The sequence below is a fragment of the Ostrea edulis genome, chromosome 3, assembly GCF_947568905.1.
Source record: "Ostrea edulis chromosome 3, xbOstEdul1.1, whole genome shotgun sequence".
NCBI classification, from domain to species: domain Eukaryota; kingdom Metazoa; phylum Mollusca; class Bivalvia; order Ostreida; family Ostreidae; genus Ostrea; species Ostrea edulis.
In genome coordinates this window covers 8,653,767-8,667,875 of record NC_079166.1, presented here as the reverse complement: position 1 = coordinate 8,667,875, position 14,109 = coordinate 8,653,767, and the positions used below count along the sequence as shown (strand labels likewise).

At 34.1% G+C, this 14,109-nt stretch overlaps 1 protein-coding gene and 1 long non-coding RNA gene across 9 annotated transcripts in view; both read left to right on the top strand.

The window, feature by feature from the left end:
• The window catches only part of LOC125673605 (nuclear speckle splicing regulatory protein 1-like), a 96,082-nt gene that overhangs the window by 39,737 nt on the left and 42,236 nt on the right, over window positions 1-14,109 (top strand). For all 8 annotated transcript variants that reach the window (XM_056159876.1, XM_056159877.1, XM_056159883.1 and 5 more), the window contains exons 5-9: window positions 8,052-8,139; window positions 8,249-8,337; window positions 8,680-8,727; window positions 8,818-8,892; window positions 11,281-11,388. In XM_056159876.1, coding sequence (XP_056015851.1) covers window positions 8,052-8,139; window positions 8,249-8,337; window positions 8,680-8,727; window positions 8,818-8,892; window positions 11,281-11,388 — 408 coding nt within the window. The remainder of the gene's footprint in view (window positions 1-8,051; window positions 8,140-8,248; window positions 8,338-8,679; window positions 8,728-8,817; window positions 8,893-11,280; window positions 11,389-14,109) is intronic.
• Window positions 557-3,921, top strand: LOC130053195 (uncharacterized). The gene is made up of 2 exons (XR_008801703.1): window positions 557-792; window positions 2,399-3,921. It is a non-coding gene; the product is annotated as an uncharacterized LOC130053195 (long non-coding RNA).

The window sequence follows — 14,109 nt, the reverse complement described above, 5'->3', positions numbered from 1 at the left end:
GGGATATGTCATCATCACTGTAAATGGAGTACCTGTTCAAAATATAGATAAATATATTTAAATATAGCAAAAAAGATGAATATCTTATATACTCAGAATTGTCTTTACAAATGTTTATCAAAAGAAAATATAGTACCTCTCTTACTGCTATACTTGTTGACTCGAAATCCACTTCAACCTGCACTGGTCCTATCTAACCTCCATTGGTCCTCAGGCTGATGCCTAGAAAAAAGATCATCATAATTGATATTTGCACAATTAGGTCTATATTATACCATTGAGTAATTAGACTGCATCAGACAATGTGAATTTTAAAATTGTGTCTTAACACATATTCAGTGAAAAGGACTAAGACCATGTTTATCAAAATTCGGCCTAACGTCCAAAGTGAATAATTTTTTGTTAGAAATATTCTCTAACATGTTCTTTTCCTGTAATGTAATGGTTTTTATATGTAGAGTTGGTGAAAGAACAAAATTTTTAGGTTTACATTACTAGTATAAATCCTATAATTTGCGCTATTTTTTAAGATTGCGTCATACAACGTCGCTATATATTATTAGAAGTGGTAACGTATTGTAAAACATGATTATGCAATGAGTGGTTTAATATATAATAAGATCTTGAAAAAGAAATTTTCTTTCCCAAATACGCAAGAAGGTTATTTTACTTATAGCCCGAATGGCACACCATATTTTTCAATCCTTCATTCGGCCATTTTCACACGCCGCGCCATTAGCCTGTTTGCGCTTTTCGTGGAAGTTGCAGAGGATGTACTCATCGCATTTCAACGTAAGTTTTAGAAATATGAATATACTTCACCTCTACTCGTTAAACTGTATAACCAAATAGGTGTACCAATTGCTCTTAAAAATAATAAACAAGTCGCATGGAACGTATAGTATGGTGCGCCTGTGGTGTGTTGACATAAACTCATAATATTCACGCATTGGGCTGTTGGAAATCCCACAACAAATCTGTTAACTGTTGTCAACATATATTTATTGTTTATCTATTATAATTATATATTGTTAAGATTTAAAATTGTATGTATATCAGCTGATCAGAAAAATCAGATGTTTCACGATCATGTCATTTTCAATTCCGAGTGCATGACCTTCTCGGGTATATTTGAATTTTCTTACATAATGTTTGACTCGCTTTACACTTTGAACTTTCCATGTATCATTGTATGGTCTAAAAAGTATTTGTATAGGTTAAAGAGACATATAATTGTATATAGATGTATATTTCCATAATGGTATATGTCTCTAGGGTAACATGTAGGCCTGTGGGGGGTTATAGGTTGAATAATTTTCGAATGATTTGGTATTCTAGTATTCTACTATGTTTAAACTTAACTTAGTGATTATTTAGTAATCAAATAAAAGTTATATGATGAATCGATGCATTTCTTCAATTTACTGTAAACAAAAACTGTTTCTGTGTTTTGGAATCTGTCTGGTATTAGTGCATAATAAATAACTTCATAAGTCAATAAATATATCCTTGTTGTAGTGATGACATTTGCAAAATCTGTGAGAATAGAAAAAAATGTGTTAAGGTCAACAGAAATTTTTGATTAGGGTAGGTCGGGAAAGTGGAAACCAATTAACATATATATATATATTTTTGGCCTTACGCGGAAACATGGATTAGAAAAGTCGGAATGATTTTTACATTCAATAATTTTTAAGTACTTAAAAGCACCATTAAGCCAGGAAAATCATAAGAACAGTTTGGTTTTATAATTTAAATATGCCTTATTTCAAGATAAATTGTAAACATGTCAAACTTAATTTCAACAATTACGCTTACAAATTACATGCCTGCATTGGGATTAGACATAGAATCACTCAGAGAATGTTGAATTTCATGAATACTACCATGATTTAAGCATAATTTTTTGTTAGCTTAAATCTCCTTTATATTATTGAATATTAATTTTTTCCATACATCTACCACAAGAAAGAGTATGAAAGATAAAAATATTTTGTGAATTTGCTGATAATTGTGAAGTAAGATAATATATCAACATTAGCTACAACAAAAATTATTAGATGGGGAATCAAATTCAAATGAAATGTTTGTGTATATAATTATTTATGCAGAAATGTACATGTAGCTAAACTGTCCTCTATTGTTTAGTTGGAGACATGTCAATCTCCCACCGAATACATAAATGTAATTTTTCTGAATTCTATATCAATGAAAATACATGAGGACATGAAAGTACAACTTTTATATGAATATTATAATACAGGGGTCCGTGTTTGCCCAATTATCTATTTTGTATTGCTTGTAGGAGTTATGAGATTGATCACTGTTTGTTATCTTCACCTTTCATTTATGATATAGTTTTGATAATGATATAATACTGGAGTAATTTGAATTTCAGGATATATAATATGTACAGCAAAAATTTATGACAAGGGTGACATGAATCAGATTGACAAGAATCCATATTCCTACTCCTCAATAATGCTATCATCACTGCCATCAGATTCATCAATGATAGTGGCATCAGTGACACATGCGGATAAGTGTTGGACATCACTGCAGGAATAGCTTCCTTGTTGTGCCTGCCAATAGCAAGGTACCAGATTATACAGCAGTTATGTGGAAACAGATTCCCACAATAGGGGGACCAGATTGACACCTACATTGTACAGTATCAGGCAGTTATATCAGAACTGGAAAAACTGGATCCAAACAAGACTATATTGCTTGGAAGAAACATGTCGACTCTGAAGTTTAACCCTTATTAACCCATGGCACTTCCAGAGACATCCTGATACCATGGTTCTATGTCATTTGAAATATACCTGTGGAGGTTTTTAAAGTGGTTTTTTATGGGGGGGGGGGGGGTGTGTTATTAATTGGAAGAATTTATATTTGATGATTCAAATGAAAATCTGCATGTTGAATTATGAATGTCATAATAAATGTACTTTTTGAATGAGTTCAAGAATGGTTGTCCTGATAAAAAGTGTAGAGTCAAAAGTTAACAAATTGTCAAAAACACTGGTCAGGTCTGAATTCATCATCTTGGACACCTTGCAGTTGGAATTATGATCTCTATGAAGAAATCCTGAAAATCTTGTAAAAGAGGAAATGACAAGTTGGGGTCCAAGGCACTTGCATATATGCATGAGAAGGTGTTCTATCCAGGCTTGAGGTCAATTACATAGCAATGTAACGCCTTACATTACCTAGAAAATTTCACATTACCATTACTCCTATTTTGAAATATAATGTATTACATTACTTGAGAGTGAATTTACATTACACATTTACATAACATACTGTCAGATATTAAAGAAATGGCAGAAAAATTATTTCTGTATTATGATTTTTAATATAAGTACACAAAATATTCAGCAATGTTAGGAAACATATCTATTAAGTTATTCATTGCATTTGATTGTCATCAATGTTTCAAATGCTTCAGTCAGTCACTAATATAATTAACTATTCTAAATCTTCAAAATATCATCAAATATTTGAAGTAGTGTAAATGTAATGAAAAATAATGTGCAGTACAGTATGCATTACATTACCATTACTTGTAATGCAAAAATGGTCCATTACACCCCCATTACATTGAAACTGGCTGTCATTTAATTACCATTACCCCAGGCCTGGTTCTGTCGAGAGACTTTGTCTCAGGAAGTGGCCGAGATTGGTGGTGACAATTTTGTTGGATGTGAATTTACTGACACACATGTCTACACTTGCTACACAATATAGCATGTGGTGGTTTCAACAAGAAAGTTCTTACTTTGTAGGAAATGACGAATAGCTAATGGATTCACATTTTTTCTGACTTTTCTTCTGTACATTAGATGCATTGGAAAAACTTTCCTTTCCATTATCTTTTGCTGGTTCATACTTTGAAATAAAATCAAGTCCGAAAATAAAGTATTTTGGTTGTTTTTTGTCAATGAATTTAAAAAAATGTAATCTGTAATCCTTGCATATTTTCTTGGTGTTCTGTGATTGCATAGGCCTATTGATTTTTATTTGTATTCAGGTATAATTTCATCTTCAGTGTCTTGAAAGAAATTAATTTTTCAATAACGCAAAGAAAAATGTAGTTAACAGTATGATTTAAAAAAAAATTGACACGGGTAGGAATTGAACTCGGATCTCCCGATTCAAGGACGGGCTCTCTACCACTAAGCAACGACGTCTATGACGTCATTCGCTCATAAATCCTTCATACATTTACTTGCCCTAATTAACGTTATACTTTCGATATATCGGCAATAGTTTTAGTTATATCAATGCATGTTCTATAAATTCTTTTCATTTTGATCTTAGTGATTCTGTTGGTGTCGTCTAAATAAAAACTTTCTATAGCATTGAAGGTCCGATTTGTCGGACAGCAGATTCGTTTGTTTACGCATCAAAATTCTATAGCTTTTAGAATTCCTGCACAAACCTGTGATAAAAACACCACATAGGGGTGTATTCTGCATGGAAATGATGTAGACTCCACATAAGTATATTGTTTAAATTTTTCAAAGCAACATAATTAATAAAATACCCACAACTCTCACAAAAATAAATAATTCCGGATTGCTCTTGATTTAATTCAAAGTTGATATTCATCAACAGCACACCTTTCGATCCAAAAAATCGTTCGTGCAAAATTTATTTGTATTGATAGATTTTGATAGACTACAGTCAGTTTCTGGATCGAAGGTCTTGTTTTATATGAATTATATGACTAAATTTGAAAAAAGTGGATATTTCTGCAGAAAACCAGACCGATACCGGTTTTGTCTTGTATAGAATTCCACAAGCTGACGTTTTGGCGGGGAAATCTTGGTACGTCGCGATGGTATAAAGATTATATTATCAAATGATAACAATTTTATTTCAATTCATTCTGCTCTATTTTTTAACACACCACAGGGCCGATATAGCTAAACATGGTCTTAGTCCTTTAAATACTAATGTTTAAAAATTATAAATTGCAATATGAGATCACTGTTCGTTATCTTCACCCTGCATGTATATATGTTTTCATAAACTGCCATAGACTCATCATATCTGTTTTATTTACAAAATGTGGATCAAGAGAAGGGCATACGTGTAGTATACATATCTTACTTATACATACAGTGCATACATTTGCCTATGAGAGGGTATATGCGGACTTGTGATTAATTTACATTATTTTTAAAAAGGTTTTGCCAACCTACATGTTTGTGTGAAACACGAAACCTCATGTTTGATATATTTCTTAGGTCACTGAAATCTCAAAGTAATAGTATATGTATACTATAGTCTAGGGAATTATAATTCAACACATGCCACCCCCTTCCTCTTTCTACCCGGTTCCCCATACCCCTAGATAGTGAATTTATACAGACATTTGTTTTTCATCACTTTTATACATGTAGTTCAAAGTATGTTATTTTCGTAACGGCTATTTTCATAACTATATTTTCTTAATAAAAGAGTTGTGAGAGCCCATGTTTACAAATGTGGTATACATTTACATGGCATTCGTTTACAATCACATGCATAGGTGGGAGTTATATTTTAAGCACACATGGAATACATATATACATACAAAATAGTACATCTACTGTATGTCGTGTGTTTAAACTTACAGATGTTATTATAAATCGTGATGTGAAATAGCAGAGAAAATGTGAGTTGAACTTTTGAATACAAATTTATGGCATTTTTTTCACTCACCAAACGAAACTATGATTTCGTTGTCCAACTTGAATGCATCCATCAAATTCCTCTTCTTGCAAGAAACTTTGTTTAGCCTCTCAATGACTGTATAAACAATATTTAATCTCGCAGCATGCACAGGAGTTTGAAATTTTATCAATAAAGTCAATAAAATTCACTTGATTGACCAAACCATAAGCTATGCGTATTATTCGGCCGATGTTTTACAACAGTGATTTGCATACAAGTAGACTTTATAGGTAATGCTTATATAGGTATTGCTTATAGGAGTTATGAGATTGATCACTGTTCGTCATCTTCACCTTGTAATGCATGACAACGAGAAAACAATCTGCATCAAACCGAACTATCTTATTGCACAAGTTGACTTTCTATTCCACGAAAGGTCCAAAAACAGTGCTGCAGTGAAAATAAAGAAAGACAAAAATACAAAAAGTAGTTCCGGCAATTTATTATCAACGGGGCTATGTCCCCAAACCAAAGCAGGCTATTTTTGTGCTCAATTTTAATTTGACTAATCAAAGACTACATGTATAATACAACAAGAATTAAGTTATTATGAACGTTTTCTTCAACTCTTGCGCATGCGTTCCTTTCTGTTTTGTCCTCCTTATAAAGATCAATCCTTTCACTCTGGAATTCCGAATGACAATGCAAAGACAAAAAACGATGAGCAGATGGTGAATATGAGCGGTTGGTCAATGCTTTGTGATGCAGCTGAGTTAAGGCTATCCGAGAAAAATCACAGTGCTGTTATAAATGTACCTCAGTGCACTTAGCACCATTTGACGTCACAATGAACAAGTACGTCACAGTGTACATTTTCTAATAGTTGTATCGCGGGGAAATTGTCATAATATTGTGTCGTTATTTACTACTGTTATCAAGTGATAAGCTGTATACGTGAAAATATATCTTGTCAAATGGATATATATATAATATATATATTGTTCCTTTATGATATCAAATCATTTTCCGTATTTAATGTATAGTATGCACGAAGGTGATATTCATATCATATTGTGACCTTGAAATCGTCCCTAATCTGAATGACTGATGCGTTTAAAAATTCCCCCATGTACATAAATTATCTCACACTACAGAAACTGCGGCAAAGTTCAGGTTCAATTGCTAAAAAAACAATATGACTTTTTCTGCTATATAATCTGAATATATTTATGCGTTTGAAAAGTGCGGGGAGTAATTTCTGTCTTGTATATTAACGGTATGATATATATAAGAATGTGGACAGCCCCAGTAATTCGCTGATGACTGTTGATATGTTGTTAAATTACAGCATGGTTATTTTGAGTATGCATTTGCTCCCAACACTTTTCATGTTAAAGATTTTCATTTTTTTTTTCTGAGTATATCAATAAAAATTCAACTGGTTACCCGCATGAACCTGAACTTTTGTTCACAAGTAGGGCCTTTTGCTGTTTTCCAACAATAAAGTGTTACGTGATATTTAAGTGACGTCACGGGTAAATTACCATGAGGGGAATTTACGGTAGCTCAGTCACAGTCAACATATGGGTAGTATGATTTCGATGTTTAACCGTAACAAGTGTAATGATACCTGTGAATTTGAGGTGCAATTTCACCACATGATTATTGTGCATTTGACTATGGAAGCCTTTAACCTAGTTGCGGAACAGTGAATGCAAAAGTGTGAACGAATATCACATGAATAGCGAATGGTGAACATACGGAGAGGACACGATGAACGAACTGAAGAATGGTAAAGTAGAACGTGTCAGGGACTGCATAGTTCCGCCCCGTGTCAGTATTATCGCATCATTGATATAACTAAATTGTACGTGTATTTTTTCCCATGATAACATGTACATGTAATACCAAATGTTACTCTGAGACTTATATTTCAGAAGGGCAGTAGGTCTGAGAACTGAAACGTGTATTGGTTGAAGGTTAATATAAGAATGTGACGTGAAAAAAGTATAATTATACCCCATTATGTTCATGGATGTCTGTGATTATAGCGTGCACCTGATCCCACCTCTGGTGTGTCCAGGGGTCCATGTTTGCCCAACTATCTATTTTGTATTGCTTGTAGGAGTTATGAGATTGATCACTGTTCCTTATCTTCACTTTGCATATGCATAATCAAAGAAAGAAATGTCACCGCGGCTTAGAAAGCATACCGGCGTGAAGCGTCACACTTCGTGCACTCTTATAATTTTGAAAACGAAATTCTACATAGACATATAGAAAGTTCACGATCTTCATTTTTTTCTGGCTGTACAAATAAACATTATACCATACTCTATTCTAAGGTATATATTCACTTTGATTGTAAAGGTTCTCAAATTTTGTAGATCAAAAATGCTATGAAGTACTCAATAAAACCAAACAAATCTCGAATCAATTCCAGGAAGATAAAGTGGTTCCTACACCATGTAGCAGGTATCTATTATCATATTGACACCTTTAGAACAAAACTGCTGCTTTGTGTTTAGAGGTCAAAACTAATTTCTTCCATCTCTATTTGATGCATGTTAGATTTATATTATAGTGATACACCGTGGAGAGAAATAGCAGTGGTGTTCATTGTACTAAGTGCATTAATGTGCGTTGGGATACCGCTTACGGTGTTGTATAGACGTAAGTTCTCCAGATTAAAGATAAATTGTGCGTGGTTCTCTTGCAAATAAATGACATAAACGACTAAAGTATATTTCATAGTTTAACTAGTCACTTTGTAGTTGTTTACAGTTAGTCACTTTTGTGATGTAGCCCAATCAATTATTGCTATGCACATATTGCAAAATACTGTGATATGCAATTTTTGTTTCTGGTTATTTGCTTGTTTTAAAACTTATAACAGATTTACTCATTCTTATTTTTTCACACGGAATATCCAGAAAAAAAATTGCGAATCACTAGATTTATTTTCTAACATTTTTCTGACAATGGAATGGATGTAAATGTAATTGTTCATTTCAGGAAGGAAACATCCCTTATCTTGCCAAAATGCACGTGACACAAGTGAAAGTAATTGTTTTAGAAATATTCAATTGTCGTATTGGTCAAAAACAAACCAGACTATGTAATTTATACAATTTTATTTTTTCTCTATTTTAGAGCACAAAAACCCTGAAGGTGGTGATTTGGATATCACGACGCAAAACGAAGAAGCTGCTCTACTTGGTAGTGAAGGTAAACAAAAACGTAATTATTTACCAGAAATTTGCCGCAAGTGACACATTATACACTGCACATCAAAACATACAGTGCAACATCCCTGTTCTGACTCGCATTAAACTGTACCTTAATTATTTAATTATAAAGAAAACCTGCACATTACGAATGTAAATGGGTACTACTATGATGCAAGGTGAAGATAACGAACAGTGATCAATCTCATAACTCCTATAACCAATACAAAGTAGATAGTTGGGCAAACACGGACCACTGGACACACCAGAGGTGGGGTCAGGTGCCTAGGAGGAGTAAGCATCCCCTGTTGACCGGTCACACCCGATTTAATCAAGAATCATTAGTTAATTAAAAGGTAAAGATAACGAACAGTTCGCATACCTCCTACAAGGAATATGAAATAAAGCGTTGGGCAAAAACAGACGCCTGGACACACCAGATGTGAGATGAAGTGTCTAAGAGGGGTAAACACCCTCTGTATACCGGTTATACGCCCCCTACATGTATATCTTTATCAGGTAAATGGAGTAAGCCGTAGTCAAAATCAGTGTTACAAGAATGACCTAATAATCGGTATTAAAGTCGTGAGACAGCATTTGACACCATACTATATTGTATTGGCAAACTGACTTTAAACGAGATTGTAGAAACCCCTGTAACATTAACTTGTTTGTCTGTAGCCTGTCTCGATTTCAATACCGATCATGTGCAGAACAAGCGCTTGCGTATCGAATCAGGTGATAATGGAATATATTGATATGTGAAGTTGATGTTGGAGAAGCTGAATCATCCCGTTTGTCATAACTTTGAGTTGCTATTTTCCGACTGACATCAATATGTAATGGAATATCTAAGTTGGAAGCAGATCAGGAAAAATATGTGGTGTCTTATTTTGGGTTCACTGGGATATATCAAATGGAAATATGAATGAAAATGCTTATTGTTAATACATGAAACGTCGGGGATACATTCAAAAGGCGAGGTGAAGACCACATCAAGAGATTTTTTCATCTCTTGATAAATTTTGTCTCATAAGATTATGAAAAGAGGTCAGCATACTAAATAGAATGGAATTCCAATAGACTGTTGGAAGACCTGATTACCAAAGCCTACAAAGATAGTATCAATGAAGAACTCGTGGATCTTATAAATACCAATTCACATTGAAGACAAACGGAATTATTTCAGCCTCTGTATCATCAACATCACAGACCTATTTATCAGCAACCAACCATCATATGTATATGGTGTTTATGTCTCTCAACTGACTCGATACACAAGAGCTTGTTCTTGGTATGATTAATTCTTAAACTAAAGCAGGCTACTGACAAACAAGTTTATGTTACAGGGGTTTCAACGGTTTGATTAATGACAGCATCTCGCGAATTCCGTGGTATTTAAAACGATTTATTTGCCCATAAAACATATAATTTGATAAAGTGCGACTTGATGTGCACCGATAGTTAGGCTGTTCGTTACACACTGATTTAGATTATGGACTACTATGTTAATCTGATCAAGATATAGGTTGCACGGCGGAGATGGTCAGTCGACAGGAGATGATTGCACCTGATCCCATCTCTGGTATGTCCAGGGATCCATGTTTAACCAACCCTTAATTTTGTATTCCTTAAAGTAATTATCATATTGATCACTATTTGTTATTTTCACCTATTCATTCATATTCCATACAAATATGTTGCACATTTCGACAACGTCCGCAATATGCCGTGCAAATTTGAATTCCAGCCATTCTTGTCACACTGATTTTGACGAAGGTAATCACATTACGCCTTTGATCATTTGCGGGGGACTTTCTAATATGATACAAATCGGTTTATCGTGACGAGGTACAAAGTGAGCTTACCGTAAATGATCAAAGATTTTTCTGAATACGTCTTTGTATATATTTTTCTTTCCAACAACATATACACCCCACCTTTTGAAAATTATAAATAGTCATCATGAGACATGTACATGAATATCACCTTGATACGAAATCGTTAATCATGTTGTGCAATGCACCAATAGTTAGCTCTACAATCGCAATGTATATTTGACACGGATGAACGTTGTAGCACAGGATTGCATGATTGATTGTATCTTGTTTAACGTCCCTCTCGAGAATTAATTACTCATATGAAGACGTCAATCAATATACACAGATAGATAAATAGATATAGCCTAATATCTGTTTGTAGTCCAAGTCAGTGAGATTGGAGTTAAAACAGGTATGTCATATTAAGATAAACAAATGTTTTATAATCTATGTTTATTAGATATAAATATGCAAAAAACCATTGATTGCATTGTTCTGAACGTTTCTATGGTAGCACCATAAGTAAATGATATTTGCGATAGAAAATGATTAAGATTTTCAATTTACAGAACTAACTACATCAGCACACTACAAAAATGCCCCAGAGGAGGAGAAGATGGCGAGAGAAAACGATAAGAAGCAGCTGGACAGAAAAGGAGTTGTGTCCAATGCCACTTGTAAATACTGAATTTTTGAAATTCATAATTCCTTGTCAGATATTCTTCACAGAAGATAATCAGGTTTAAATCAATCAATAAGTATCAAATTCTTCATAATTCATTTATAAGATACAAAACAGTCAGTTATGCATTGGTTTCGTTTTCCTTGAATGGTGATTTGTATAAAGTACGTACCATTTATCCATCTGTGTTTAGTAAACCAAAAGTGATAAAAGAATTAGATAAGTTACATGAGGGATATGCTTTGTTCCAGCTGACAAAACTTCTAACAACATCGTCTTTGTTTCTAAGGTTCATTATTACAATAGGGCCTCCGTGGCTGAGTGATTCAAGCATCGCGCTCAAAATCACACGGCCTCCCATCTTTGTCGACGCGGGTTCGAATTCCGCTCGCGCTGGTAAGTGAGAAAGTTTCCCAGTTTACTTTCGGAAGGTCAGTGGTCTCTTCCTAGGTACATTGTATCTGGGTTCTCTCGTCAACCAATAAAAACTGGGCGCCACCAGGTAACTGAAAAATTGTTGAGTGTGACGGATCAATTAATCATTATTACAACTGTATCTTAACCCTCTCTCTACCGTGTCGGTCAATATGACCGATAGTGCGTAAAAACAGGGCTACGCAAAAGGAGTGTCTATAAATCTTTGAAACTACGGACGTAATATATATGTTTTATATATCATATTTTTGGAAATTTTTATATTTTTTAACTATGTAAAAATCAATTGAGTAAATAAAGCCATTAAATTAAAAAAAAAAAGCACTTAAAATGAAAGATGGCTTCGTCTAAATATGACGCAACGCTTTGTCGCAAGGCCATTTCCCCCCTCGCAATGATTTTTTTTTATTTTCCCTATGAATGCAATATTTTTTTTATATTTTTGAAAAGCATACATTCCCTGCTTTCAGTACATATAAAAATTATTTTTAATGCCTGGCAAAGCTATAAGAAAATAGCAATTTTTTGCACATGTACGTTTTTTTACGATTTTATTTCTCAATGTTTAAACAGATCGGCGTTTTATCTATATTTATATATGGAAATAGGGAAAAGTAAATACATCCTGTAAAAGTAGAGGAAATGTTGTTTTGATGGACCCTTATTCATATTATAATTTTCGGTAGTTTTTATATTACGATAAAATGAAATTATGACACTCTGCACGGTTTTCTTAAAAATTAGCGACAAATTGACGTCGCTAACATCAATCGACGCGCGTTGCACAATAAAATGGTGAAAACTATTTGTGTTGCCCTCTATTAGTACATTCAGTACCTTTTGATACACTAAAACAACATACATACATGTATGAAATAATCAGCCAGGTATCTCTGCTTTCTTTAAAAAGCATAAAATCAATATTGGTATATAACAGTTACACAACCTACATGTAACTTCATAAAACACCTATTGAGAATGTTACATCGGCAGAATGAATTTAAAAAAAGATAAAGTACTTCAAATTCAGATATAAATGCTATATTTGTTCGGAATAGTAATAATTTTTTTCTCTACCAAAGAAAGAAAACAAAAAAGAAGTTCGCCTATATATAGCCTGTATACTTTTATTTTTCCGTGATCCGGATCGCAGGCCTCGCGGGGTTTTCTGAAAGTGTGCACGGAGAACACACGTGTTTCTGTTTCAACGAAAACAACATAGCTTCACCGTGATTGTCACAGCGAACGCTTGTATTTTACATCTTTAAAACGACCTGATGTCAGAAGAAGAAGATGACCTGGATCTCCTGTTGCAGAATGACCCAAACGATCATGCATTCAGTATAAATACGTACAATGTAAGTTGATGTAGTCGCATAGGCCGACTAAAAAGAAAAAAATGCGGTTTTTTCGTGTTATGAAAAATTCACGATTAATTAACCGCGATTTGATGCCATAATTTGTCGTTTCATGAAAGAAAATATTCATATTTTATGATATCTAAACCAAGTGAACAACACCCTGTCCGGGTCCGACATTAATCAGTTTGATTACCCCCTTCCCCTTTTCCCCAGAATTATCTCATTACCTGACGTGCGAGTGTAAGAAGGGGTGGATTTAGTGTATAATGGGATGGGGTGGTTTTAATCAGACTGGGCATTAATGACCGCTGGTGAGAAGGCTATTTTCCAAGTTTTTTCCATGTTTATAAAAGAAATTATCTTGCTATGAAAAGAAAACACAATCTGTGAGGAAAACACACTGCATTATTGTAATAATAGAAATTATTATCATAATTTGAACTATTTTCTCTAATCTGTAACAGAAATAAAAACAAAATGTGTGTTTAGGCCAAAATAGGGGGGGGGGGGTTTAACATCAATCAAAGTCTGATTATGACAGGCTAATGAAAAATCATATTGATTTTTCTTTTATCCAAATGCATGCATTTTATATACACTTAATAGCTTATGATCATAAATTACATGTGATCCATACATGCTGGTACTTGTATGCTATGAGCTAACGGGCACATGTCCCCTTCTTGCCGGCCTCCTCCGTGACCGAATGGTTAGAGCATCGCGCTCAAAATCACACGGCCTCTCACCTCTGTCGGCGTGGGTTCGAATCCCGTTCGCGCCAGTATGTGAGAAAGTTTTCCCAGTTTACTTACGAAAGGTCGGTGGTCTCTTCCCAGGTAGCTGGGTTCTCTCTTTCACCAATAAAAAAACTGGGTGCCACCAGCTAACTGAATTCAATTCTACTTTTATATATGGGGTCA